The sequence below is a fragment of the Oncorhynchus nerka genome, linkage group LG26, assembly GCF_034236695.1.
Source record: "Oncorhynchus nerka isolate Pitt River linkage group LG26, Oner_Uvic_2.0, whole genome shotgun sequence".
NCBI classification, from domain to species: Eukaryota; Metazoa; Chordata; class Actinopteri; order Salmoniformes; family Salmonidae; genus Oncorhynchus; species Oncorhynchus nerka.
In genome coordinates, this window is record NC_088421.1 from 7,066,386 (window position 1) to 7,091,016 (window position 24,631).

Below are 24,631 nucleotides of genomic sequence, written 5' to 3' on the forward strand. Positions count from 1 at the left end.
AATGTTGCATCCCGGTGTTGTCACATTTGTTTCAAATGAGATCATGTTTTCACATGTTGCTCAAATGTTTTCACATGTTGCTTTTACATGTTGCCACGTGATCACATTAACTTCACATAAGATGTCATGAGAAATTCATTTCTTTTTCTCTCCATAGAGAAGACACATCAGGGCTTGATTAGCTCTAACATCATGTGCTCTTTTCAGGCCTGGGTTCAAATAATATTTGAAATCCTTTCAAATACTTTATCTGTGCTCGATTGTGCTTGCCTGGCTCAATAAACCAATAGATTATTTTTTAAAAACACAAACCCAGCCCATCAGGCACTCAATGCAGGCTCAAGCAAACACTCAAAGTATTTGAAGGACACTTTCTTCTGTTATGTCTTACAGTACAGTGAGAATGCAGAGCACGCCGGCATGGGCACCATTAGCCTGTGTGCTGGTAGTGTTGCATTCCTTCCTAGTAACCCCTGCTACCTGTATGACATACGCCAGCTGCCAGTACTGGAGCTCCATTTGCTAAAGGTGCGGGAGAGCACTCCCAGGCCAGATGTCAGATGAGTGGAACAATTACCTTGTGTTTGTTTCACAAGTAGGCACGTAAGCGCACACATACGCACACAAACACACACACACACTGATCAGTAGTGATCCTCCTCTACTCTCTGGTATGTGTATATCTGCTCCTTCTCTCCAGTGGGCCAGTGGCATTTGTGATAACATTATCGGTGTAACTAGACAGCCTGATTGGTGGAAGTCAGTAAATGTCCTCCCTATTATCTCTGTCATCGCCTTGGTGACGACTGGCATTTATTCCACTTGACTGATGAGCTCTGAACATTTATGTCTGCCAGGGTCTCGATACTGCAGTCAAAGCTGAAATATCTGTCTCTGTAGCTACAAATGCACCGATCTTCTTAACCCAGAGGAGCTCTCACTTGACACTTTTCCCTTTTCTGGATTCCTTATAGAATCATTGCGTGCCACAGTCGTGTCTTTACTATAATGCATTCTTGTTATGAATGAATATTGCGTGGAATTGCTTGATGTTTCTTTCTCCAATGTCCCATCCACATCCCAAGCGACTTATGAATGAGACGTGTTGGAGAGAAAGAGAGGGAGAGAGAAAGAGAGAAAAAGGAATGATGAATTAAAGGAGAAGAGACTGATTGACTTGGGTTGTTTGGATGCTGTCTTGTCCTTGTATGCCACAGCTCACTCACCCTTTACGTGACATGCTCATTTCCTCGTTCCTGGTCGGGCAAACCTGATTTAGTCACATGACACAACCCAACCCGCGTCCTGGGTGAGGGGAGGGGGGGCGACAAAATGAAATTAGACCCCCCCCAAACTGGATGAGACCGCTCGGAGGGACGGATGGGAGGAGAAAGGTGCCCTTCAGTTCAGAACTCCTCACTGGTCCTCCCTGTCTTCCGTCTGTCATTGTCTGGCTGTCGCCTCTCATTGCTCTCTCCCTCCTCCCCAGTCTCTCCTCTGTTTACTCGTTCTACCTCTCTCCAGTCTGACTTCTCTGTGTCTGACCTCTCCCCGACTCCTCCTCATCAGTACTCACCTCATTGCAGTGTGTACAGCATATCAACGAGAAAGAGAGCGAGAGAGGGGAAAATATACACATCCTGGCTTGGCTGCCTGCCTCTCTATTTCACTGGGGCAGTCATCTGTGTTACATCTATTCTCTTTTATTGAAGCAAGGGAGGACAGCTCAAATTCTTTGGTTATTACACCTTTTAATCCAAATACATACATTTGACTCTCTGTCTAAAGGAAACAAGACATGTTGAATTACTACTCTCGGTATGGTGAAATAACCCTGATCAGATTGCCAATTAAGTGGCGGTTATCAATGGATCAGTGGATACACATTGTTAACATGGTATCATCAATGGTGTAGTGGATATACTCTAATTTTGCTAACATTTTCCCGAACGACCCGCCCGGCGAAGTGAAGTCGCCCTCTGAGAAACAATGACATATACTCCGAATGACCTAAAATGATGAATCCCATATTGGTCTTTCACAGTCAGGACAAGCCAAGATGTACTGTGCAAGTAGTCTAATAGTAGGCCTACTATTGAAATAGATAAACGAGGATGTCAACTGAGTCAGAAATTCACAGTAAAAGTTTTTTTTTAAAGTAATTAAAAAAAACATAATAATAATTGGAAGTTCTAAGTCAACAACAATGCTTAAACCACATCAGGAGACCACTTTTGAGTTGTAGTTTCCCTTTAATTCAAGTGTGCAGGCACTTAGCACTGTTATTTGGTTAGCAGTGTTTCTGTAGCGGACACGAGGTGGAGTTTCTAAAAACAAATGGCCACGGGATTGATGCAAATGAACATGATATCATTCTGCCAGGTAGGCAGAGGCTACTTTAGCATTTCATTGAGAAGGTTTTTTGGGAAAGCCTTTCCATCTACCAGAAGACAGTTAGGCCTATCATTAGCATCTCAATATGTTTCCTGTTCCTTCTTCGTTTGAAACCTGGATGTTTTACTTCATATTATGAGGCATGTCTTACCGTGCTTCAAAGTAGCCAAGCCAAAATATGACCATAGAAATGTCGAGGGGAACATTTTAGAAACCTCGTATGCGCTCTCCTGTTTTATAGGCCTATTTTTCAAATCAACTTTCCTTCATGTGTTTAGCAGTCAAAGGCATTATCCTAGTCATAGTAGCAACGCATAATAGTTGTTGTATCTTTAGATCTCTAATGGTGTGCACATTGCTTTGCTTAAAATCTGGAGAAATAATAGTTAATCAACATTTTAACCAAAATATTCTGATCTGTTAAATCAGCCTCATTCATTGATACCTCGAGTAAACTACTTGTGGGGATTAAGAAGGGAGGTTACACAATGCCCACTGAAAAAACTGTGTATACGGTGGATGCTTGTGTATACCTGCCACTACACCACTGGGTATCATCTGATCTCCTGCAGACATGCATGTGGTGCCCTGTTGTCAGTGAGTTTAACATACTGTACTATAGATGGCTAATCTTGGGGTTGAAATGTAAACGCAGATTTGTTTTGTCTTGTTCGGATCCACAGACTCCTTGTTGGAGCACCCAAGGAGAAGGCAGAGTCTGGCGTGAAGGCCAATGAAACAGGAGATGTGTATACCTGCCCTGTAAACGTTGCCCAATCAGATTGCACCAGGATGAACCTGATTGGCTCAGGTAGACATTGTGTTTTTGCTGTTGTTGCTCAGAGTTGCTAATTCTGCTTTAAAAAAATGTAAGGAAATATTATAGTACATTTGGACTAAGAATAGATACTGATTGTTCCACAAAGGTACTATCCATTTAGAACGGCACAGAGGAAATGTTAATATAAAATCAACTGAAATAAGGGATTTGAGGAACATAAGGAAGTCATTTGTTCTGATTCCTAAAACAAATGCCTTATTGTTGTATTGTTATGAAACCCAAAGCACAGTGATGGTGAGTGGTGTGATATACTGTGACCTTTCAGACCCTGACCTCATTGAGGGTGAGGACAGGGTGGAGGATATGTGGCTGGGGGTAACCGTGGCCAGCCAAAGACAGCCAGGGGGGCGAATTCTGGTGAGTAACTTCTTGTCTGCTTATTAAAGCTTCATTGGTTCAAGAGGCCATCAGTCAATCCTCTGGTGACCCTCCAGACCAGCAACTCTCCTTCTGAGTTTACTGAACAGATTAGCGTAAATTACAGCAAAAATGCATGCAATATTGATATGAATGATTATCTCTGGCAACTTACTGTATCATACTACTTGATTAAATGGCCAAGTATTGAATGACCAAGACAAAGAGGATCACATCTGATTCTCTCTCTCTCAGACCTGTGGCCATCGCTTTGTGAAGTTACATGGCGTATTGAAGCTGCGTCAGATGATTGGGAAGTGTTATATCCGTGGTAACGACCTGAACTATAACGAAACAGACATGCACTGGCAGAACCCTGATCAGGTGTGCAGCCACACTAAAGACATCACAGGTGAAGTCATGTGCAACATGGGCATCTCTGCTGCCATCACTGACACAGAGGTCATCGTGGGCGCCCCTGGCAGCTTTGAGTGGCAAGGTAGGCATAGATTTGTTTGAGACTGCAAAAAAATACATCCCACAGGGACAATATGGTCAGTAAGGTTAAGTACAGTCATGACCAAAATGATTGTCAACCTTTTATTTATTTATTTTTATTTTACCTTTATTTAACCAGGTAGGCAAGTTGAGAACAAGTTCTCATTTACAATTGCGACCTGGCCAAGATAAAGCAAAGCAGTTCGACAGATACAACAACACAGAGTTACACATGGAGTAAAACAAACATACAGTCAATAATACAGTATAAACAAGTCTATATACAATGTGAGCAAATGAGGTGAGAAGGGAGGTAAAGGCAAAAAAGGCCATGGTGGCAAAGTAAATACAATATAGCAAGTAAAACACTGGAATGGTAGTTTTGCAATGGAAGAATGTGCAAAGTAGAAATAAAAATAATGGGGTGCAAAGGAGCAAAATAAATAAATTAATTAAATACAGTTGGGAAAGAGGTAGTTGTTTGGGCTAAATTATAGGTGGGCTATGTACAGGTGCAGTAATCTGTGAGCTGCTCTGACAGTTGGTGCTTAAAGCTAGTGAGGGAGATAAGTGTTTCCAGTTTCAGAGATTTTTGTAGTTCGTTCCAGTCATTGGCAGCAGAGAACTGGAAGGAGAGGCGGCCAAAGAAAGAATTGGTTTTGGGGGTGACTAGAGAGATATACCTGCTGGAGCGTGTGCTACAGGTGGGAGATGCTATGGTGACCAGCGAGCTGAGATAAGGGGGGACTTTACCTAGCAGGGTCTTGTAGATGACATGGAGCCAGTGGGTTTGGCGACGAGTATGAAGCGAGGGCCAGCCAACGAGAGCGTACAGGTCGCAATGGTGGGTAGTATATGGGGCTTTGGTGACAAAACGGATTGCACTGTGATAGACTGCATCCAATTTGTTGAGTAGGGTATTGGAGGCTATTTTGTAAATGACATCGCCAAAGTCGAGGATTGGTAGGATGGTCAGTTTTACAAGGGTATGTTTGGCAGCATGAGTGAAGGATGCTTTGTTGCGAAATAGGAAGCCAATTCTAGATTTAACTTTGGATTGGAGATGTTTGATATGGGTCTGGAAGGAGAGTTTACAGTCTAACCAGACATCTAAGTATTTGTAGTTGTCCACGTATTCTAAGTCAGAGCCGTCCAGAGTAGTGATGTTGGACAGGTGGACAGGTGCAGGTAGCGATCGGTTGAAGAGCATGCATTTAGTTTTACTTGTATTTAAGAGCAATTGGAGGCCACGGAAGGAGAGTTGTATGGCATTGAAGCTTGCCTGGAGGGTTGTTAACACAGTGTCCAAAGAAGGGCCGGAAGTATACAGAATGGTGTCGTCTGCGTAGAGGTGGATCAGAGACTCACCAGCAGCAAGAGCGACAACCAGATAAAGGACGAGCAAAAAGAAAACTGTATAAAAATACTTTATCAAGGGTGACAATAATTATGGTCATGACTGTATGTTAGCCTGGTCTGTGTGTGCGGTATGTCAACACATATGGTCATTGTCATGCTAATCGGGTCAGTTTTTGTGGTTGTTTCATATTTTGTTCTAAAATGTCCAGTGTGTTGTTCTGCTTCTATTTCAGGCAATGTTCATGTCTCCTGGATGAATCCAAATGTCATCTATGACACCAAGAGAAGCAGCTTCCCCAACTTTGGTAATCGACGGCACATTTACATAGGTAATTTAAAAAAAATCTTGCTTTAACCAGGAAACGTCTATATACAGATTTGAATTGAACGGGTTTTTAAAGTTAACAGTGAACATGATGTGTGCGTTTTCTGTTGTCAGTTAACCTATGTTGTTAGTACGTCAGTATGTAGCAGTTAGAACAGAGTGGCTACATGGCCAGATTTTCTAGATGCCTCTTCCCGATAGCTAAACAGCCGTACTTTCTGCGCATGTGCAAGATTCTCTACTTTACGAACAATTTCTTAAGATTAAGATCAGATCACGTAAGTGAGACATAGTATTTTTTTTTTAAAGTTAGTAATAGTATGTTGTTTGTTGTTGTTCTTTTCCAGGCTACTCGGTGGCAGAGGGCCGAGGCCTCCTCAGCCAGAGCCAGGACACAGTGGTGACAGGGGCTCCTAAGGATAACAAGGATGACGCCAAAGGCTCGGTCATTCTGACTGTGAAGAAGTCGTCGACGTCAGGGGACGGGGACCAGCTGAAACCCTACCTCACCCTGAGAGGCGAGCAGATGGGCTCATACTTTGGGAACTCCCTAGCCGTGGCAGACCTCAACAATGATGGGTACAGTATGGATTATAACTTTGTTTTACTTACTCCTCTTAATCCCCATGGGACATAAGTAACTTGTTTTAAATCATTGATCTAGCTTCTTTTGGAATTAATTTAACTGCAATATAATTTTTTCCTGAATTGATTTAATTGAAATACTATTGGCTGAACCCTGTCAATGAAACAACACTCTTTGTTTGAACATTTTCGTAGTTGGATGGATCTGATCGTCGGAGCCCCGTTCTATTTTGATCGGAAGAAGGAGCTTGGTGGAGCGGTGTACGTCTATATGAACGAGAACGGCTCCTTCCGGCAGAACTCCAGCATCATACTCCGAGGCCCTAGAGACTCTGCGTTTGGAATGGCTGTGGCTGCCATTGGAGATGTCAACCAAGATGGCTTTCAAGGTGAAACATTTTAATAAACCAACATTTTCTCACACTTATAAAGAACCTAGGATAGAAAATCATTAAAGGCCCAGTACAGTCAAAAATGAGATTTATATATACTTCCACTCTGAGGTTGGAATAAAATAGTGACATTTATGATAATGCACTTTTAGTGTAAGAGCTGTTTGGAAAAACTGACTGAAATTTCAGACTGTTTTGGTGGAATGGAGTTTTGAACTGCCTCGTGACATCAACCGGCTATAAATGTCCTAATAGACCATTATACCACAGCGTTGGTTAGAAGGGCATTCTAGAATGGACATTAACACCAGATAGCAGGACAGTTGGAAAAGATATCTGGAAAGTTGAAATGATATCGGACACCTTGCAATAATGATGCAATATACGCCTACACATGCAGACCTTACTTGCTACAAAGTTACAGAAAGCTAAACCAACAACCACACAAACTGAAATAGGATAGATTGTAAATGCAGGCCCAACGAGGAAGAACTTAGTTAGCTAGCTAGCATTGTTTAGATTTTTCAGAGGCATATTGATGAACATGAATTTCTCCAGTCCCTTATGCTGCAGTCACAAAGCAAGTGGCGCTATGCTGTCAAATCCTTCCACGTTTCTAGTTTGACAAACTGTTTTCAGCAATGGTATTTTTCAATTCAGTCGTCATATTGGCAGATTTGCTAGCAACTAACTATTTAGCTAGCTTCTAGCCTAGTGTTTGATAAGCAATGCGATCTCCTCGTAATGACCTGGCAAAATCGGGCATCATCAGCTCAACGTTATGGATGTATCCAAATGAATGTCAATAGAAAAACAGCTTGAACAAAAGCAAATGTAGCTGTTATTCTGGCTACGGAGGTTGTGACTGTGTTAGCCATCGCTAGTTGGCTATTATAACTAGCAAGCAAGTTACAATAACGTTGCCAGCGAGCATGGCTACAACGGAACCAACCAAAATATGAGAAATTATGAATCCTCTTATAAAAATGGAAATATCAACGGGAAATTGTTTATTTCTACCGGTAAATGTGTGCTTTAGTATTGTTTTCTTTGGCAGCTGTGGTGTAAGCAGGATAAACACCTCCGTTCTGTACATTAACTTGGAAAAATGAACCTCGCTGCGTCATCCACATTTCCAAGGTAAAGCACAGAACTTCGGCGTTTATCCCCTTACATAAGAAAGAGTTCCAAACCTCACTGCCAATAACAGCTAGTTTTCAGTTTCCCCCTCCCCACTCAGGCCACACCTAGACAGTCCCTAGCAAAATGAAAAACAATCACAGTAAGGTACTTAACTGTTACCCAGAAAATAATTTGATATTGAGATAAAAACGGCTGCATTGGACCTTTAATCTCTCAGAAAATGTATGTATTTAAGAATAAGCTACATGTATCATTTTACAGCATTGCTGTCCTGAACACTATACAGTAGATCACCATAATGTCTGTGACACTGGTATTATAAATCTATCATGTGCCTTTCTGACATGAATCAAAGCTGTTTGAATGGGATTTTGACAACATTTCACTCTCACCAAGTATTGGCTCAGTGCTGAGTGCTGACATGAACTTAAATGGATAGAACATTCCTGACCCTCAGTGATGGAACAAGGCTTTTGAAGACCTTTGTTGGAGACACAAGAGCCTATAATTTCTATCTCTTTCTCTCTCTCTCTCCCCCTCCCTCTCTTCACAGATTTTGCGGTGGGCGCTCCGTTCCATGGAACAGGCAGGGTGTTCATCTGGACAGGCAGTGCTGAGGGCATCTCTCAGGAGCCCAGTCAGGTATGGAAACACACCCTTAGAAACAGGATCTAGGATCCTCCCTGACTCCTAACCTTAGCCGTAAGGGTATTACATGTAAAACTGACCTCAGATCAGCATCTACGGGTAAATTCATCCTATGGGGCTCGTGGTGAGGAGAGCCGCAGAGCTGAACAGATGGGGGCGATTTCTGTTGCAACATCTGGTTGTAGTATTGACCTCCCTCTCCTCAGGTGATTGAGGGGGAGGATATAGCTGGAGGTGGGTTCAAGACGTTTGGCTACTCCATCAACGGGGGGCTGGATGTGGATGAGAACCGCTACCCCGACATGGTGGTCGGCTCACTGGACGACCGCGTAGCCTTACTGAGGTAGCTAATCACAACAAGGATCTGTTGATGCATTTAGATGTATATTGTGTTTTCGTCCATCTCAGTTCTCATCCTTCGAACCAGACATATTGTTTAATGCACAGCAAATCTATTGTATCAACCATAAATCCCTAATGTTTGGTATATGTTCATGTTGTTATCTATTTGATCAGGGCCCGCCCAGTCATTCACCTCATTAAAACTCTTGAAGTGACGCCAGGGATTGTGGACCCTAAAGACTGTGACAACTGGTAAGATTTTGTTTGGTATAATTGTATTTGGACATAATGATCTCTTTTCAATGCTTGAGGATACTCAATGTTTCAGCAATAGTGATTAAACCCATGTTATGACCCTGAATAGGGAATCCCTGACCATTTGAGTATGTTTTTCTGTGTTTGCAGTGTGGAGGTGGAGGTCTGTTTCAACTACACACTGAGCACTGGGGACAAGGACTTCAGGAAGAACGTCAGTGAGTGTGGTTCTGTTACAACATTGTTATTAGATGACCACTGCTCTAACACTAACACTGCTATTTTAGTGTTGATCAGTCATTCAAGTGACCTCATGACAAGATTGCCAACATGTATGAATGTCATTTCCGGAGCTAATGGAATTCAATTTAGCCCATTTAATTAAATTTGGTTCAATTGATTTCAATTCAATACAGTTTATTTATCCCCAAGGTACAATTGCAACTTGTAAGGGCAATTGTGACTGTTGGTTTCATTTGTGCCTAGCTATTAACTAATTGGTGAAAGTGATTGATTGGCAAGACAGTCCAGCCAATTAGCGCAGGTTGTTCATCAAAAGGGGGAGGGTGTAAATTAGCAAGACATTGTTGGAGTTCGCCTGGCATTTTCCCATACCCCATGTGGACGGAGTTGGCTCATTTTAGACCATTCTCCACCCACCCGGGACACCGGGCCATGCAAAACAAACTCCACCATTGTTGCCCTTGAACCTATGAGCTTGTCAAGAAACACACACATAACATCTCTAAAAATACGTTTTTTATGACATCACTGGCTTTGTCCCCTTTCCTTTGTAACCAAAATCCTAAATCAAATGACAGATACCTAATATAATTATCTAAATAAATCTTATGTCTGGCATACTGTATGTACGCAAACACAACTGTTGGTTTCATGTGATTTCAAATGTACACAAAGCCTACTTGCTCTTATTGTTTTTATTCATTTAAGCCACTTTTTTTTATTCAAACAATGGGGATAAAAGCTGCTAAATGAATGAATAAATAATTGTTATGAAATTCCCTGTAGTATGTATTCTAGCATTTTGTCCCGTGTCCTCTCAGCTGTGAAGTACACTGTGGAAGCCGACCTAACAAGGCACAACCACCGGGTCCGTTTCCAAGACAATGGCCTGGACAGCTACACTGGTTTCTTGTCAATGCCATCTGCCAAATGCAAAACGCTGAGGCTCGGACTAGTGGTAAGGAACTGTCACCGACATAACCTATTGTGACCATGGACTGGCTTTGGTTTTGAATTCATCTCCTCCTCCAGGGTCGAAGCCCTGTATCATTACTGATGATCTGCTTGTTGAGATTTGTTGGATAAATGCTTGAAAATAGCAAAGGGAGTTACCCTAACCATGTCTCGCTGTCTGTCCTGTAGAGTCCCATCCGAGACAAGGTGGAGCCAGTAGTCTTCTCCCTGAACGTATCCCTCCATGAGGGGCATCCCAAAGCCCGGCAGTCTCTGCAGAACCTGGATGCCTTCCCTGTGCTCAGTGAGGGAAAGGCCAGCCATGTCAAAAAGGAGGTTAGACCTAATGTTTACTCAGTTAATGTTTGATACCAAGGTGCGACTACTCATGATACTGTTTTGAATGTTCCCCTTTACACAGAATCTCCACTATACTATTTGTGTGTGTGCCTCTTCAGTTACTGCCCACGCTTTGTACACTGGGGTTTGTTGATAGTGTGTTGATGAAAATAATATTAGTTCCATAGAGAATAAGTATACTTGCTTTCAACTTCTCTCTCTCCCTCCCCTCTTTCTCTATCCCACTCCCTCCCTCACTCCCACAGATTCACTTCCAGAAAGCCTGTGGCCCGGACAATACGTGCCAGAGTAACCTGCAGATGAAGGCAGAGTTTGCCAATGAAGAGCAGACACCTTTTCCCAGGTACAGTCATCAGTGGTCAGGGATCAAAGGTCATGACTAGAGTTATAGGAGGGATAGTTCAAAGTGTAATTAGCTATATGATTGGTGGCTTGAGAGGAACATAAACCATAGAGGTTGACTTTGAATAATGTAAGTTGCTTTTAGAGTGACCAAGACATCAAATCAAAGAGAAAATGTAATCTTTGTTAACTCTGTTTGTTGTGAATGTCCCTGTACAGCCATGATGGTCACCAGATCCTCCAGTACAGCGCCAGTGTCAAGAAGGTCATGTTGGTCGTGGACGTGAACAACTTTCAGTCGCCAGGGAAACCGGCGGAGGACGCTCACAATGCCATGCTCAACGTCACCATTCCCCCGTCGCTGATCTACTCAGCCTTTCGCTCAAAGGTAAGCCTGCTATGCTGTGCTACACTGGTGTCTCTCTATGGCGTAATAGGGTGAAATTGCCCCTAGGTGCTGATCTTGAGTCATTTTAGCATATTCTCTACTATTGGTTAACGTTAGGATTGAGGGTAGGGAAGCTGATCCTAGACTTCACCTCGGATCCTCTATTATGGTGCGTAACAGAGTTAATTAGCTAGAAGGCTAACAGTTCTATCACTCCCATTGTTTTGCACGCAACGATGCTAATGCTAAGCTATGGGTAAGTAAACAACCACATCTTTTTGCTTCTCTGATTGGTGATTTATAGATACGATTACTTGCTAGTTGTCCCAAAAATGACTAGTCCCTCTCTCCTCATGAAATGGTTGCCTATGTTCCACAGAGCAACAGCCCAGCCATCAAGTGTTCAGCAGAGGATATGGTTGTACTGTGTGAGCTGGGGAACCCATTCACCAGCAACCAAGTGGTAGGTTCTAGATTAAACTAGTACTCTCCACTACTTCGTCTGGGCCACAAGTGAGATAGGAACATGGTACCATATATAGGGTTTTAAATGTGGATTTCTACCACGTTCTGTTTTCCAGGATCAGATCCAGATCATCTTTCAGACGTCTGAGATCAGTCTGGACACCAGAGAGATTCGCTCTACGTTGCAGCTTTCCACGTAAATGTCCCTCTCTTCTATGTACACTTCCTACTGTCATTACCTACGTACATCATCCCTCATCACAGCATTGCTTCTGGACTGACCCAGCTACAATCAGCTGTAACATTTAATTGCTTCTCAACCTTTGTCCTCTCTCAGATTGAGTAAACAGAGCAATCTACAACCGCTGCCTCTTGTCATGGTGGTGGAGTATACACTGGATGCGTCTTTTGCACTGTAAGTTATTGGTTTTGAGTCATTTTAAGGGCATGTTTTGATTATAGGCAATAGGTAGCACCATACTGTATATCACAGGGATCTGATTCAGTGTTACTGCCTCTATTCTAGTGCCCAGTACACAGGTCACACTCACTTCAGTGGGGAGATCATGGGAGAATCGGGCATGAAGACTGCCAGCGACGTCGGAAGTCCTGTGGAGTTCACATTCAAGGTTTTTAAATATTTTTTTTTACCTAGAAAACAATCCTTGCTTGCTTGCTATCTCTGAAGATCCTAAATTCACCTATGATGCCTCTCCTCATAGGTGAATGTTTTTGGGAAGCCACTTGTTAACCTTGGAAACCTGGAGGTGGAGTTTGATTGGCCCTGGGAGGTAGCCAATGGCAAGTGGCTGCTGTACCTGACGGAGATCCAGACCAAAGGGACGTCAGACTCTCACTGTGTGCCTCCTGGAGCCATCGTCAACCCACTCAAACTCATGGTAAACCTGTTGGGAGTATTACCAGGTCTATTTCAGTGGTGTTTTGTTTATTCAGAATCCCAGTAGCTGGTATATTAACGTTAATGTGTCCCAATTTTATGGTTTCGAATGGAAATCTCAACTTCAGGTGCACAGTTGATCATGTTGTTGTCAATATGACACCTAAAAAACAGCTACTTTTATGTTCCAAAATTATAACACTGAGTTATGAGGTCTGTGCCTTTTTGTCTGTTTTCCTTTTCCTCATAGTTACCAGAGAGCAAAGCCAGGAGGAGAAGGAAGCGAGAGGAGGGCTCCACAGAGGAGGTGCACCCCAGAGAACTCCAGGCCTCCCTCAATCTGAAGGGAATTCGCAAAAAGTCCTTTAAACTGGTGAGGCCCGTCCCCACCATCTTATACATAAGCCTATGACCTGAAGCATTGAATTGTCTCCCTGAGCCAATACCTACGCGTTTGGCTTAGTGGGCTAATGCTCTCCCCTGGTGAGCAGGAGACCTGGGTTTGAACCCCGCCGGTCACATTATGCACTCAACTGAAATGTGTATGCCCAAATAGTGTACTGGTGCTAACTCCCTTTCAACTGCTGTTGTCTGTAGGACTGTGTCACGGGCACTGCTCACTGTGTGAAATTCATCTGCCCTCTCCGCAACATGAACAACACTGCGACAATCATTGTCAGGGCCAGAGTGTGGAACAGCACCATGATGGAGGTAAAGTCACCAAAGCACAGTGGTCTACTCTTAATGTGAACTTTCTCCTCAGCTTCATTAGAGTGGCTGGAATGGGTGTAACAATAAAGTCCTGAAAATGTGTTGTGTTTCCATAGGACTACAGGGAAGCGTGGCGGGTGACCGTGAATGGCAAGGCCACACTGAAACTGGTCACAGACAAACCCACCATCAGGATGAACACTGAGAGCACAGAGGTAATGACGCCATACTAGTCATACTGTAACAAAAGCTAGGCTACATCCATACTAATTTAAAGGCCATGATGATTACTGTATGATGATGATGATGTTGATACATGATAGAGGAGGAATATACAGAATAATAATTGAGGATACACTTTTACATATAGCCTAAATGCAGACATAGTTAATGTCCTCTGTTTGATATCCCCCTGTGTAGTTCACCCTGAATATAGACCCAGAGCTGGGGGAGGAGGCTACGTACCAGGTCCCCCTGTGGATCATCATCGTGTCTGCTGTCGCTGGCATCCTCCTTCTGGCCTTCATCATCCTCCTTATGTGGAAGGTAACGATCCAGTATATTAATTATTACAATGGTCTGCCAGTTAGGTCCAATTGAACACATATCCTGCACTGACATTAGCAGCAAGAGGAGAATGGAGATTCAATTTCGCCTCCAACAACAAATCCAAACAAACTCTTAGATGGTACGCGTACCGCGAGGCTTCTACTGTCCACTGGTTCAAAAGGTCCACCTTTTTGGATCCACAATGGATCCTGTTTGACTTGTTATTCTGACCGCCTTCCCCTCCTCAGTGTGGCTTCTTCAGGAGGGCCAGCACCAGGGAGATGTACGAGGCCAAGGCCCAGAAAGCTGAGATGAAGACCCAGCCGTCAGAGGTGGAGAGGCTGACCGAGGAGTAGTGAGGCCCCCCTTGTGGGCCTCTGGAACAATGCACTGGGTTTCCTCGGTAAAATAATAGTCCTTCCGTCTGTCACTCCTTTCAGCTTCCAACGGCTTTTTGCAGCTTGCAGTGGCTTTCCTTAACTTCAGTCCTCCTCTCTTGCTGTCAAATTATAAATGATTTAATGGTTTCTCTTAATCGAGAGGTTCTATCCACAGGGGAAACAGCATTTCAGAGGCTGTGACTTGTTTGATTGACTTGTATATGTTTATTTAACTCCTTTTCTAACCCTTTCTCCATTGCTAACTATTTAGTCTCTTCTCCTACCTAACCAGCTTTGCCGAGCTTGAGTCTATTGGTTGTGTGGTGATTTGATCATATATTTCACATATCTCATGATACCCGTGTTGACATTAGAAAGCTGTCAAGTATCTAAACAACAGCGGGACTGAGATTGCATCACAAAATTTATACCGGTGGCACCAATAGTAGAAATACTTTTCAAAATAACATGATAATACCCAAACGTCTACGCTTTTCAAATGTTCACTTTGTGTCGTCTACCATTGTCCCACAGTGTGGCTTTTTCAAGCGGCCCAACCACTTCAAAATGATGCCAATACACCAGGGAGTGAAGATTGGCAAAGAGGAGCGCTACCAGGTAAATGAGGGATTCCTCATCGAGGAGCCAAATCCCAATAAAAGAAAGAAGCACTGGATCACAAACTGGACTGAAATGCAGCATTACTACTGACTGATACCTTCAACACTACCACTACTCTTATTGAGAAGCTCCATCTCAATATGCATTGGCTGGGCGCATGTCTGGATTTGTGGACATTATTGGGAACAGGACTGATGGTGTTATGACTGCCACATTCCTTATAGTGTACAAGATTGAATGCTCTGGACCGAAATGTTATTTTCAAGAATTGTACTGTTAATGTTAGTTGTTTTGATGTCAACAAGATTATACACTGAGGGTACCAAACATTAAGAACACCTTCCTAATATTAAGTTGCACCCCCCCCTTCTGCCCTCAGAACAGCCTCAATTTGTTGGGGCATGGACTCTACAACGTGTCGAAAGTGGTGTTCCACATGGATGCTGGCCCATGTTGACTCCAATGCTTCCCACAGTTGTGTGAAGTTAGCTGGATGTCCTTCGGGTGGTGGGCCATTCTTGGTACACACGGGAAACTGTTGAGCGTGAAAAACCCAGCAGCGTTGCAGTTCTTGACACAAACCGGTGCGCCTGGCACCTACTACCATACCCTGTTCAAAGGCACTGAAATATTATGTCTTGCCCATTCACACTCTGAATGGCACACATACACAATCCATGTCTCAATTGTCTCAAGGCTTAAAAATCCTTCTTTAACCTGTCTCCTCCCTTTCATCTACACTCATTGAAGTGGATTTAACAAGTGACATCAATAAGGGATCATAGCTTAAAATTGTATTCACCTGGTCAGTCTATGTCATGGAAAGAGCAGGTATTCTTAATGTTTTGTATACTCAAATGTGCTTTTTTGTATGTGGATTGTAAAAGACTAATTTGAAACAGTTTTAGATTTGCTAAAAGCTCTTTATTTTTTATCTTATGATTTGATCCTTCCAAATGGAACCGACTGATATTTGCACGTCCTGTCATTTTGTACTGTGGTTTGAATAGAAATGCTTTCAAAACTATTTTAAAACTATGCTTTTAAACTAGTATGTGATTTGTTTACATTAATTGTCTGATGTATTACACTGTATGAGCCCAAGTTGAGCGATGGATGTAAATGTGCCAATAGAAAGTACAGTATGTTTGATCCCAGTGGCCTAATTCTGAGGAATGGATCAGAGATCGACTGATGAAGTGGTTCACACAGTAGTGTTCCAAGGCACTACTGCCACTCCTGAACCAAGAAGAAAGGAACATGGAGAAGTTTCAATCACAGAGAATTGTGAGGTCGGGGTCATTTCAAAACGTTCAATGTACATGTATTGTAAAGTACAGGTCTAATGGTTTGTTCGTTGTCTGATTGCTTTGTTTGTGTGTATTCTGTAAAATAATATGATCAGTCTAGAAAATAGGAGAGAGTTCTGAAATTATAGTTTTACTCTAACTATCAATGGCATACACCATATTAATTTGGGACTGGGAGCACTGTGCTTGGCTGTTAACTGTATACATGTCTTTGTTAGTATGTGACATAGTGAAAGTAGGTATTCCCACATGAAAAAAATACTATAGCATATGTACTATGTTATAAATACTACGGTATTCACTCAAGTGTTTGAGGACTTTACTGTAGTATTCACTGTAGTGTTTACTGTAGTATTTACAGTTAACTATCATATAAATATTGTAGTATATAGTATGTACTGTAGTGTTTTGCAGGCATAACTGTAGTATTTACTATAGTGTTTTTGTTTTATTCTCTTTTACAAAGAAGCAGAGGCTTTCTCCTTCAGGAAAACTCCTGGAGCACTACTACATTTTCCATAACCTATTGGTATCTGAATGGATAGTAACCTGTAGGGGCAAAATATATGGTCTATATTTTGGCATTTAGGTTTCTCATTTTTCAGTGGCACAAATTGCGACATGGGGGAAGGGAATAGATATTTGCAAATTAAATACTGTAGCATTTACTGTAATTCAAAAAGTGTAGTGTTTTTGCATACATTACTGTAGTATTTTACAGTATACTACAACATTCTATAGTAAGTTCTACACATGATCAAGGGATACTACCGTGTGTAGTATAGTATACTACAGTTTGCTATAATTATAGTGCAAGTACTGTAGTATTATTTAGTAAGTATGTACTGTAGTAATTTATAGTAAATTGTGATGTTTTTTAATGTGGGTTGCTTAAAAAAAAGTGAAGTGTGAGCATACAAAGCTCCCTAAAGGACAGCTATTAACAGCTGGTACGTGGTGTGGGAATTGGGGGCCAATTGCCTGAGTGCAGTTTAATGCTGTTCTGTTGTCTCTGTTTGTAGTTATTTGTATAGCGTCTCTGATGCTTTTTTCTATGTGTATACTCAACCATGATGGTTCTATTCATTATTGTTTTTTTCTGGTGTCTATTTCTGTACCTCATTTATATTAAAGTATTTTTACATGCTGTATGTTCTTTCTACACTATCATTTATAACACTACAGGTCCCCTGTACACAAAATTGATGTACCGGGGACCTTTATTTTGAAGGCTCAATATATACATACATTTCACCGGAAATGATTCCCCAGTCAGAGGTTAAATTACCTCTCGATGTAAACAAGCGAGCTGTCGTAAAATTATCTGAGAGTTTATGAATGAAAAGAAAACTGACATTGTTTTGGTGTCATCTGTGCTGTGTGGAAAGTGACCGCGCAGAGGTGACCACGCACACTTTGGAGGCAGGATCAAGTTAGCTAACAACTTGTAGCCAGCCGGAGTTAGCTAACGGCTGCTCGTTTTATTTGTATTTTGTTTAACCTTTATTTAACTAGGCAAGTCAGTTAAGAATAAATGTGTATTTACAATGACGCCCTACCCCGGCCAAACACGGACGACGCTGGGCCAATTTTGCCCCGCCCATGGGACACCCAATCACGGCCGGATGTGATACAGCCTAGGTAACGTCATAACTCTGTTAGGGTGGGTATAATTTGGAACGTTCCAACAGGAAATCTGTTCCAAAAAAGTAAAGTACAAGGTTGCCAACAAACAACGCATACAAAGTAGCACGATCAACTCACCACGTAGCTTATTCTCAATGTTTGTCTACGGGCTACCAGAGTGAGGACAGACATTTTCGGAATAAACGTGGTGAGTGAAAGATTGAATGATATAGCCCTCTCCCTACCCGGTGTCTTATTTCGCCGCTATACAACTCTGTATGCGGTGTTTGTTGACAACCTTGTAATTTACGAAGTTTTTGGAACAGATTCTTGTTGGAACGTTCCACAAATTATACCAACTCATTCTGTAATTTTTTTTGTTACAATCTAGGCCTATCTCCCTATTGTAAAAATATAAAAATACACTGTACAAAATTATTTATTCACAGAATTGTTAAAGCTACTGTAGCGTAATAGCTACAGCTAAAGTTAACTAGCTTAACTAACTAGTAGACCTGGTATGTCGCGCGACAACAGCAACAAGTCCCCTCTGCCGCTTTTTATTTTTTATTTTTTACCAATGTTTAGTGACTAGTTTCAATATACTTTACTTTCGTAACTCACCAAAGTAACGTTGTTGCTATATTGCAGGCAAACCTTTCTCTGAATGCGTCAATGACTGTATATGAAGGTATGCATAGTAAGACGACTGGCTCTGGTCCGTGCGCATGCGTTGGATGTACTTGCAGTTTACAGTGCATGTGCGTGGACCAGAGTTTGATAATTTACTTTGCTAATCATTTGTAAGACTCTCTAGCCTGAGAACTATGACCACACGTTGGGCTCATACTAACCACTGGGAGAAACACATTTCAGATCTTTCCTGAAGTTGAAACTGTGCTCTGGGGAAGAGGTCCACAAGTGGTTGAAAGACTTTCAGAGAACATCAGATTTGACTTGGAGAAAAAGGTCCACTTCAGCCAGGAGTACCAACAACACATGTTGTGGTGCAATAATGTACTTCATCCCGAAGAGGTTGATTCATTCGCAACGAAGAGAATCAAGGTTAGTAATATAAGTGCAACACAATTTACCCACACTATCATAAGACAAGTCAAAACAAAGTTATTAAGTAGGCCTAATAATTATGAAGTTCCTGTTTTCAGAAAGTAGCTTGGAATTCTCTTATTTTAATCCCATTCATTGTACGTCTGCAGATCTCCATATGAAAGGAGGTTGCCTCTTTCATGGGCGTTTACGGAATGGCGACAACCACAGTCTGACAAGTGCTGAGGTGCTGAAGAGGAGAAATGTGTCAGCGGACACCATTGAGAAATTGACAAAGCTGTTTGAAATAGGCCACTCTCTTTCATCAGCTCTAAACATGATCAAATATGAGTTGCATGTGGAGTATGGAGACAACCATGTGCATGCCTCTGTGGACTCCTCCATTTGCCCCAGCTTCAATTCTGCTACAAGTCAGTTGCTTGACACACTTGATCTGCTGATTCAGACAGTGTATTTGAATGTTATCACCAGAAATCATTTGCTTTAGGTGTGTTCCTCATTTGTCCATTACAGATTATACCACAAGCTTTTCAAAGAAGCATGGGTTGCATCGTATGTAGAGAACAAGATTGATGATTCTCGCGAGAATCTGGATAACTGCAATGAAGAAGAATGTTCACCAGAATGTTATGTTTTCGCTATGTTCCTCCATAACTGAATACATCCACAATTACGCAACATTATCCCTGACAGGCAATATAGAAGACTAACAATCTGGTTGTCTGATGGTTGTAATTCTCTCCTCCTACAATAGACTGTGGCAACGTGTCTGAGGACACTGTTGTAATCGAGTGTGCTCCCGTTTCTGATGTAAACGGCTCAGGTAAATCTACAATATCACCACAATATATCTGATACCAAGTGAAGGGCTTCAATTGAAGACTGTATACCTATAACTCATTTGGTAATCTGAAGGATGGTTGTAATTCTAATACTATGGTTGTAATGCTCTCCAAGGTACATCTGGAAAACCAGCTGAGGGGGCGACGTTAGAGGACGACGGGATGGAGATCTTTGAAGACCTCAAAAAGAAGATGAGGGAGGATCTTGTGAGTTTCAGGCCTAAAGTAGCATCCTTTGTTTCCAGCTTCAAGAAGATGAAAACAGACAGTGAACTCATAGCCGCTCTATCAAACTTTGGCAAAACCAACCCTGGACCAACAGCAAAGTTTCGCCAGGGACACGCACGCCCTGCAAAGAGCTCCATAGGAGAGCGTGGACATGGCACATGCTGCTGGAAGAGGAAGGCACCCCATTGAATGTCTGTGTGTGAAATAACACATGGACATTGGAAGTACTACACAAAAAAAAGCAAGTCAACATCAGTGGCCCCATGTGCCCATCATCCACCTGCTCACCATCTGCAACCTTCAGTGCACTAGCGCTCTGCCCTCAAACACCCCCCATCTGCCTACCAGCTCTAGGTCAACTCCGCCTTGAACAAATCCAGTGGCTATTTCAATGCATTGTGGCCTCTACAACACTAGATCTAGTGGCTATTTCAGTATTGCATTCTTGCCTTTTGGTTTTACGTTCATTCAATGCAAGACGTTTCTGCAATTTCATATGTTTTGGAAATTGATTCCATGTTGATGGACCATCAGACTTTAAAAAGCTGTTCTTCCAACCCAGTTGTAGATTTACAGGCCTATATACCGGTGTACACTACCATTCAAAAGTTTGGGGTCATTTAGAAATGTCCTTGTTTCTGAAAGAAAAGCCCCATTAAATTAACATCAAATTCATCAGAAATGCAGTGTAGACATTGTTTATGTTATAAATTACCATTTTTATTGTTGATTTTTTAAAATCGAATATCTACATAGGCGTACAGGCCCATTATCAGCAACCATCAGTCCTGTGTTCCAATGGCATGTTGTTTTAGCTAATCCAAGTTTATCATTTTAAAAGGTTAATTGATTATTGCGTCTTCCCGAAACATGACCCGCCAAACCGCACTTCTTAACACCCACCCGCCAGCCACACCAATGTATCGGAGGAAACACTGTTCAACTGACTACCGGGTCAGCCTGCAGGCACCAGGCCTGCCACAACGAATCGCTAGAGTGCAGTGAGCTTAGTAAAGCCCCCCCCGGCCAAACCCTCCCCTAATCCGATCACGGCCGGGTTGTGATACAGCCTGGGATCAAACCCGGGTCTGTAGTGACGCCTCTAGCACGGCAATGCAGTGCCTTAGACTACGGCGCAACTCGGGAGGCCTTATATATATATTGTGTGTGTGTGTGTGTGTGTGTTTGGTATGTGGACATTAGGACTTGGTTAGTAAATATACAAATGTAGTATTACAGTAAATGTGTACAGAAAATAAGTCGGCACACCCTGATGTCCTCTACATTAGACATTTATAAACAAGCTCTTATTTAATGTGAAGAAATTATAAAACTTTTTGAAAACACCCCAAGCTATTCCTGAGATACTTCCTTAGTAAAAACTATTTTAATTTCAAACTCACAAAAATTGTAATTACACACACACAACTTCGTTTTACCATAAAATGTGGTAATTGTGATTGGCAGCCAATTTGAAGAACCAGTTAGCAAATTCACACGCCGAAACACGTGATATCATTGAAAAGCCCTGACACTCTCAAATGTGCAACAGGACTGAACAAAGTTTTTTAATTTTTTTTAAGTATGACGTCAATGATACGGACCAATAAATAATGTTCATTGGTGTGGACAAAAATGAGTTGCTGGGTCTCAGTAAATGAGACATATCGTGGGGAACTTTTATTTTGAAGTTGTGTTACACATGGGCTTTTAAACACGGCTCGTGCAATCCAGTATCCTTGGAAGGTCCCTACTTTAAAACACAGCTATAACAAACATATTTGCTATCTTTGCTAAAACCCTAACCTTAAACCCAAATCCTTACCTCATTTTCAAATTCAATGGTGTTGGGACGTCCCAACCAGCCTAAATAGTACCTTCCTCACCCAAGTTGTCATGGTGACGACGTGTGTTTGAGAAAGGGGACACGGACTTGTAGCAAGAGCATCAGGCTACAGCACAAACAACGTACCAACAACAATGTCCAGATATTAAGATTGTTCATCAAAATAATACTAGCTAGCTAACCTAAAGCTCAGGTAAGTTCACCACCGCGCTATCAATGAAATAAAATGTAGTCTATAAAGGTTTCTATCTGGCAACATAGTTGGAGTTGATTCTCCAAGCAGTTCTGAGACGTAGAGCCAGCCTGAAGACACGACGTGGAATCAGAAACATTTCCTCTCAAGACCTCTTCATGCCAGAATGTTAGATCAAATGGTATTTAACTGTGTGCTTGCTCCTTTTGAAGGTAGGGATGTAAGACATTCACAGGAATGTGTTAATAACTTTTCAAAGCCCTGGAAAATTAGTGCATTCAAGTTTCTTTCACCTGAAGCATGTGCACAATAGGAAAATACATGCATTCATACTTGCCAAGCTCGTGCATGTGTTTAACCACTAAGAAATCACTGGTTGATTCAACCATTGTTTCCACTCCATTAAAATAAAATGACATTCAACCAATGTGAAGTAGATGGTGAATTGACTTGATGTCTGTGCCCAGTGGGTGCAAGGTCCTATTCATGCTTCCGGGGATAGAAATCTGAAATCACTACTGCATTGAAAAGTTGATTTAATCATTCATTCCTGTGGATATTGTCTCACATTCCTACCTGCAAAAGGACCGCACGGACAACCAGTAAAGTAAGTTCAAATATAATTGTATTCAACATTCTGGCTTGTAGAGCTTGTGATAGGACATTTTTCAAACAAAGATATGACATTAATCTCAGACTGAACCAGAGGTACAGTATCACAGTCTGATTGTCAGGCAATTCTGAGTACATTGTCTGTGTCACATAACTAAAAAGAGATTCCATTGGTTCACTGGTCATGTCTTGTCTCACAGGATGGATAACTCTCCTGAGGTTTTAAACTTCTCAGCGCTGGAGCGGGAGTTGCAGTCTGCTGTAGAAGCAGACAAGAAATATCAAAGAGAAAATGATGCAAAGTTCCGTGCTCTACACCAGAAGGTCGGAACGTATGAGGAGTTTAGGTGAGATGGCAAGGTTGATTCTCTTTTCAATGTAATATCCTACACACGGTTGTTTCACAAATGAATAGACAACATATGTACTATGTTTTTTCATCACAAATTATGTCCCATTAGAATTTAAACGTTGTCTTGAAACAATGAAGTCCAGACAGCAGACAGTTTTATGGTTTGTTTTGACCATCAATCCTCTCAGGGACATAGTCCTGGCATCCAACCTGAAACCACTGGACAGGAAGGATAAAGCTGGAGCTCCTCGCAAACAGCCATGGAATGCTCTCGCCTCCACTGACAAAGGGCAGAACCAGACTAGCTGTGATGAAATAGGCCTAAAGGTTAGACTTCTGCCCCAACACAAACATCTCTCCATTCTAATATCAGGATTATGTGAGTGGTGCTGCGCCACCTTGTGGACTGGCTGCACCACTATGTCATTTTATTATATTTGAAATGTAATTTAAGGCCAAGCACCACACCATAATAGGTTGTTTTTTTTCTTCTCTAGATTGCTGTTAAAAATCCCGGGGATAACCCTGGATATGGAGTCCTAGTTTTATATTAGACCGGATATATTCATAGTATAGGGCAGGGATGTTACCACACAGGCATGTAAAGCATATTAATGCAATCTGATGAACAAACAATCTCATTAAATTAGTAATTGACACACAATTTCTCCTATATGTTATTTTAAGCCTCAGTTGTCCGAGTTCCAGCCCAGGACAGCATCAGAGTTCAGCCGGGACTGGCGCAGGTTCGGCAGTGAAAACCCAGAAGATAAATACAGCCTCCTGCTCTCCCTAGGTGGAGAGGGCCTTCGGAACATCTTCAGGGCTGAGGTGGGGTTCGGACTATTGGGGGAATTTCTTGTGTTCCTTTCCAGTGGTCTCCAGCCTGGGGATGAGGCCATGGTGATAGGGATCCTGGAGGGGCTGTCCAAGACCCCCAGGTTTGGCCTCAATGTGTGCCTCCTGAGCCGGGCTGAGAGAGAGGCATGTGGAGATCTGTTTCAGAACCTGAGGAAAACATCAGCAGTGGGGAATAGCAGTGTCAAAGGATCCAAAGGGGATGTCATTGTCCATGGAAGTAATGTGGAAGAGATTAAAGAGACACAAGATGCTGAGCCAGAGACTCTGTTTCCAGGACAGACCAGCGAGGCTGCCGGAAGAAGCAGTGATACTGAGACTTTAAATGGTATAATGCAGTTGTATGGGGTACAAACGGTCTCTCCTCCTCAGTAAGAAACATTACACAAACCCATATTGGACTTATTGTTTTCAGAAATAACAATGACTGTTACTATACATTGTAGAGCTTTATGTGGTTGCAAAAACTTTAATATCGTTTGTTCTTAATTCTGAAATGTATAAGTTATATGAAGGACAATGTTCACTACCATGCAATGCAGTGTCAACGTGAAATGACAATAACTGCCATGGTAACCAGAGAATCTCTTTGTGGATCTCTGAACATTCTAGAATACGTAATGGCCCTTTCATAGCATATCTAGAT

At 42.1% G+C, this 24,631-nt stretch overlaps 3 protein-coding genes across 4 annotated transcripts in view; all 3 read left to right on the top strand.

Moving 5' to 3' along the window:
* Positions 1-15,052, top strand: part of LOC115110145 (integrin alpha-3-like) — a 36,451-nt gene extending 21,399 nt beyond the window's left edge. Inside the window, exons 2-26 of the mRNA XM_029635550.2 lie at positions 3,078-3,205; positions 3,501-3,592; positions 3,848-4,091; positions 5,683-5,778; positions 6,122-6,353; positions 6,555-6,748; positions 8,448-8,536; positions 8,749-8,885; positions 9,059-9,136; positions 9,290-9,357; positions 10,204-10,340; positions 10,526-10,672; positions 10,942-11,039; positions 11,258-11,426; positions 11,806-11,889; positions 12,008-12,087; positions 12,229-12,306; positions 12,418-12,520; positions 12,614-12,790; positions 13,040-13,162; positions 13,387-13,500; positions 13,617-13,715; positions 13,921-14,046; positions 14,298-14,452; positions 14,964-15,052. Of these exons, the coding sequence (XP_029491410.1) occupies positions 3,078-3,205; positions 3,501-3,592; positions 3,848-4,091; positions 5,683-5,778; positions 6,122-6,353; positions 6,555-6,748; positions 8,448-8,536; positions 8,749-8,885; positions 9,059-9,136; positions 9,290-9,357; positions 10,204-10,340; positions 10,526-10,672; positions 10,942-11,039; positions 11,258-11,426; positions 11,806-11,889; positions 12,008-12,087; positions 12,229-12,306; positions 12,418-12,520; positions 12,614-12,790; positions 13,040-13,162; positions 13,387-13,500; positions 13,617-13,715; positions 13,921-14,046; positions 14,298-14,405 (3,001 nt within the window). The 3' untranslated portion in view covers positions 14,406-14,452; positions 14,964-15,052. The remainder of the gene's footprint in view (positions 1-3,077; positions 3,206-3,500; positions 3,593-3,847; positions 4,092-5,682; positions 5,779-6,121; positions 6,354-6,554; positions 6,749-8,447; positions 8,537-8,748; positions 8,886-9,058; positions 9,137-9,289; positions 9,358-10,203; positions 10,341-10,525; positions 10,673-10,941; positions 11,040-11,257; positions 11,427-11,805; positions 11,890-12,007; positions 12,088-12,228; positions 12,307-12,417; positions 12,521-12,613; positions 12,791-13,039; positions 13,163-13,386; positions 13,501-13,616; positions 13,716-13,920; positions 14,047-14,297; positions 14,453-14,963) is intronic.
* Positions 15,053-17,637: 2,585 nt separating this feature from the next.
* Positions 17,638-20,806, top strand: si:dkey-75a21.2 (uncharacterized protein LOC794385 homolog). Its single transcript, XM_065011054.1, has 6 exons — positions 17,638-18,001; positions 18,863-19,051; positions 19,096-19,118; positions 19,204-19,534; positions 19,798-19,877; positions 20,012-20,806. The coding sequence occupies exons 1-6, from the start codon at positions 17,895-17,897 to the stop codon at positions 20,311-20,313; spliced, it is 1,032 nt and encodes a 343-aa protein (XP_064867126.1). The 5' UTR covers positions 17,638-17,894; the 3' UTR covers positions 20,314-20,806.
* On the top strand, positions 20,018-24,360 carry LOC115110147 (coiled-coil domain-containing protein 103). Of its 2 annotated transcripts, none has more exons than XM_065010034.1 (4): positions 20,018-20,103; positions 22,976-23,122; positions 23,316-23,454; positions 23,815-24,360. In XM_065010034.1, exons 2-4 carry the CDS (start codon positions 22,977-22,979, stop codon positions 24,358-24,360), a joined length of 831 nt encoding a protein of 276 aa, XP_064866106.1. In that variant the 5' UTR covers positions 20,018-20,103; position 22,976. The 2 variants fall into 2 exon arrangements, with proteins under 2 accessions (XP_064866106.1, XP_029491413.1); XM_029635553.2 differs by lacking the exon at positions 20,018-20,103 and adding an exon at positions 20,898-22,163.
* The last annotated feature ends 271 nt before the right edge of the window (positions 24,361-24,631 follow it).

Excerpts from the sequence above, each read along its gene's own strand:
- si:dkey-75a21.2 (XM_065011054.1), top strand. The coding sequence starts at position 17,895 with ATGTGTATTTACAATGACGCCCTACCCCGGCCAAACACGGACGACGCT. Across the intron at positions 18,002-18,862 it reads CCGGATGTGATACAGCCTAG|ATCTTTCCTGAAGTTGAAAC; the intron begins GTAACGTCATAA and ends AACACATTTCAG. Across the intron at positions 19,878-20,011 it reads TTCTGATGTAAACGGCTCAG|GTACATCTGGAAAACCAGCT; the intron begins GTAAATCTACAA and ends ATGCTCTCCAAG.
- LOC115110147 (XM_065010034.1), top strand. The coding sequence starts at position 22,977 with ATGGATAACTCTCCTGAGGTTTTAAACTTCTCAGCGCTGGAGCGGGAG. Across the intron at positions 23,123-23,315 it reads GGAACGTATGAGGAGTTTAG|GGACATAGTCCTGGCATCCA; the intron begins GTGAGATGGCAA and ends CAATCCTCTCAG. Across the intron at positions 23,455-23,814 it reads GTGATGAAATAGGCCTAAAG|CCTCAGTTGTCCGAGTTCCA; the intron begins GTTAGACTTCTG and ends TGTTATTTTAAG.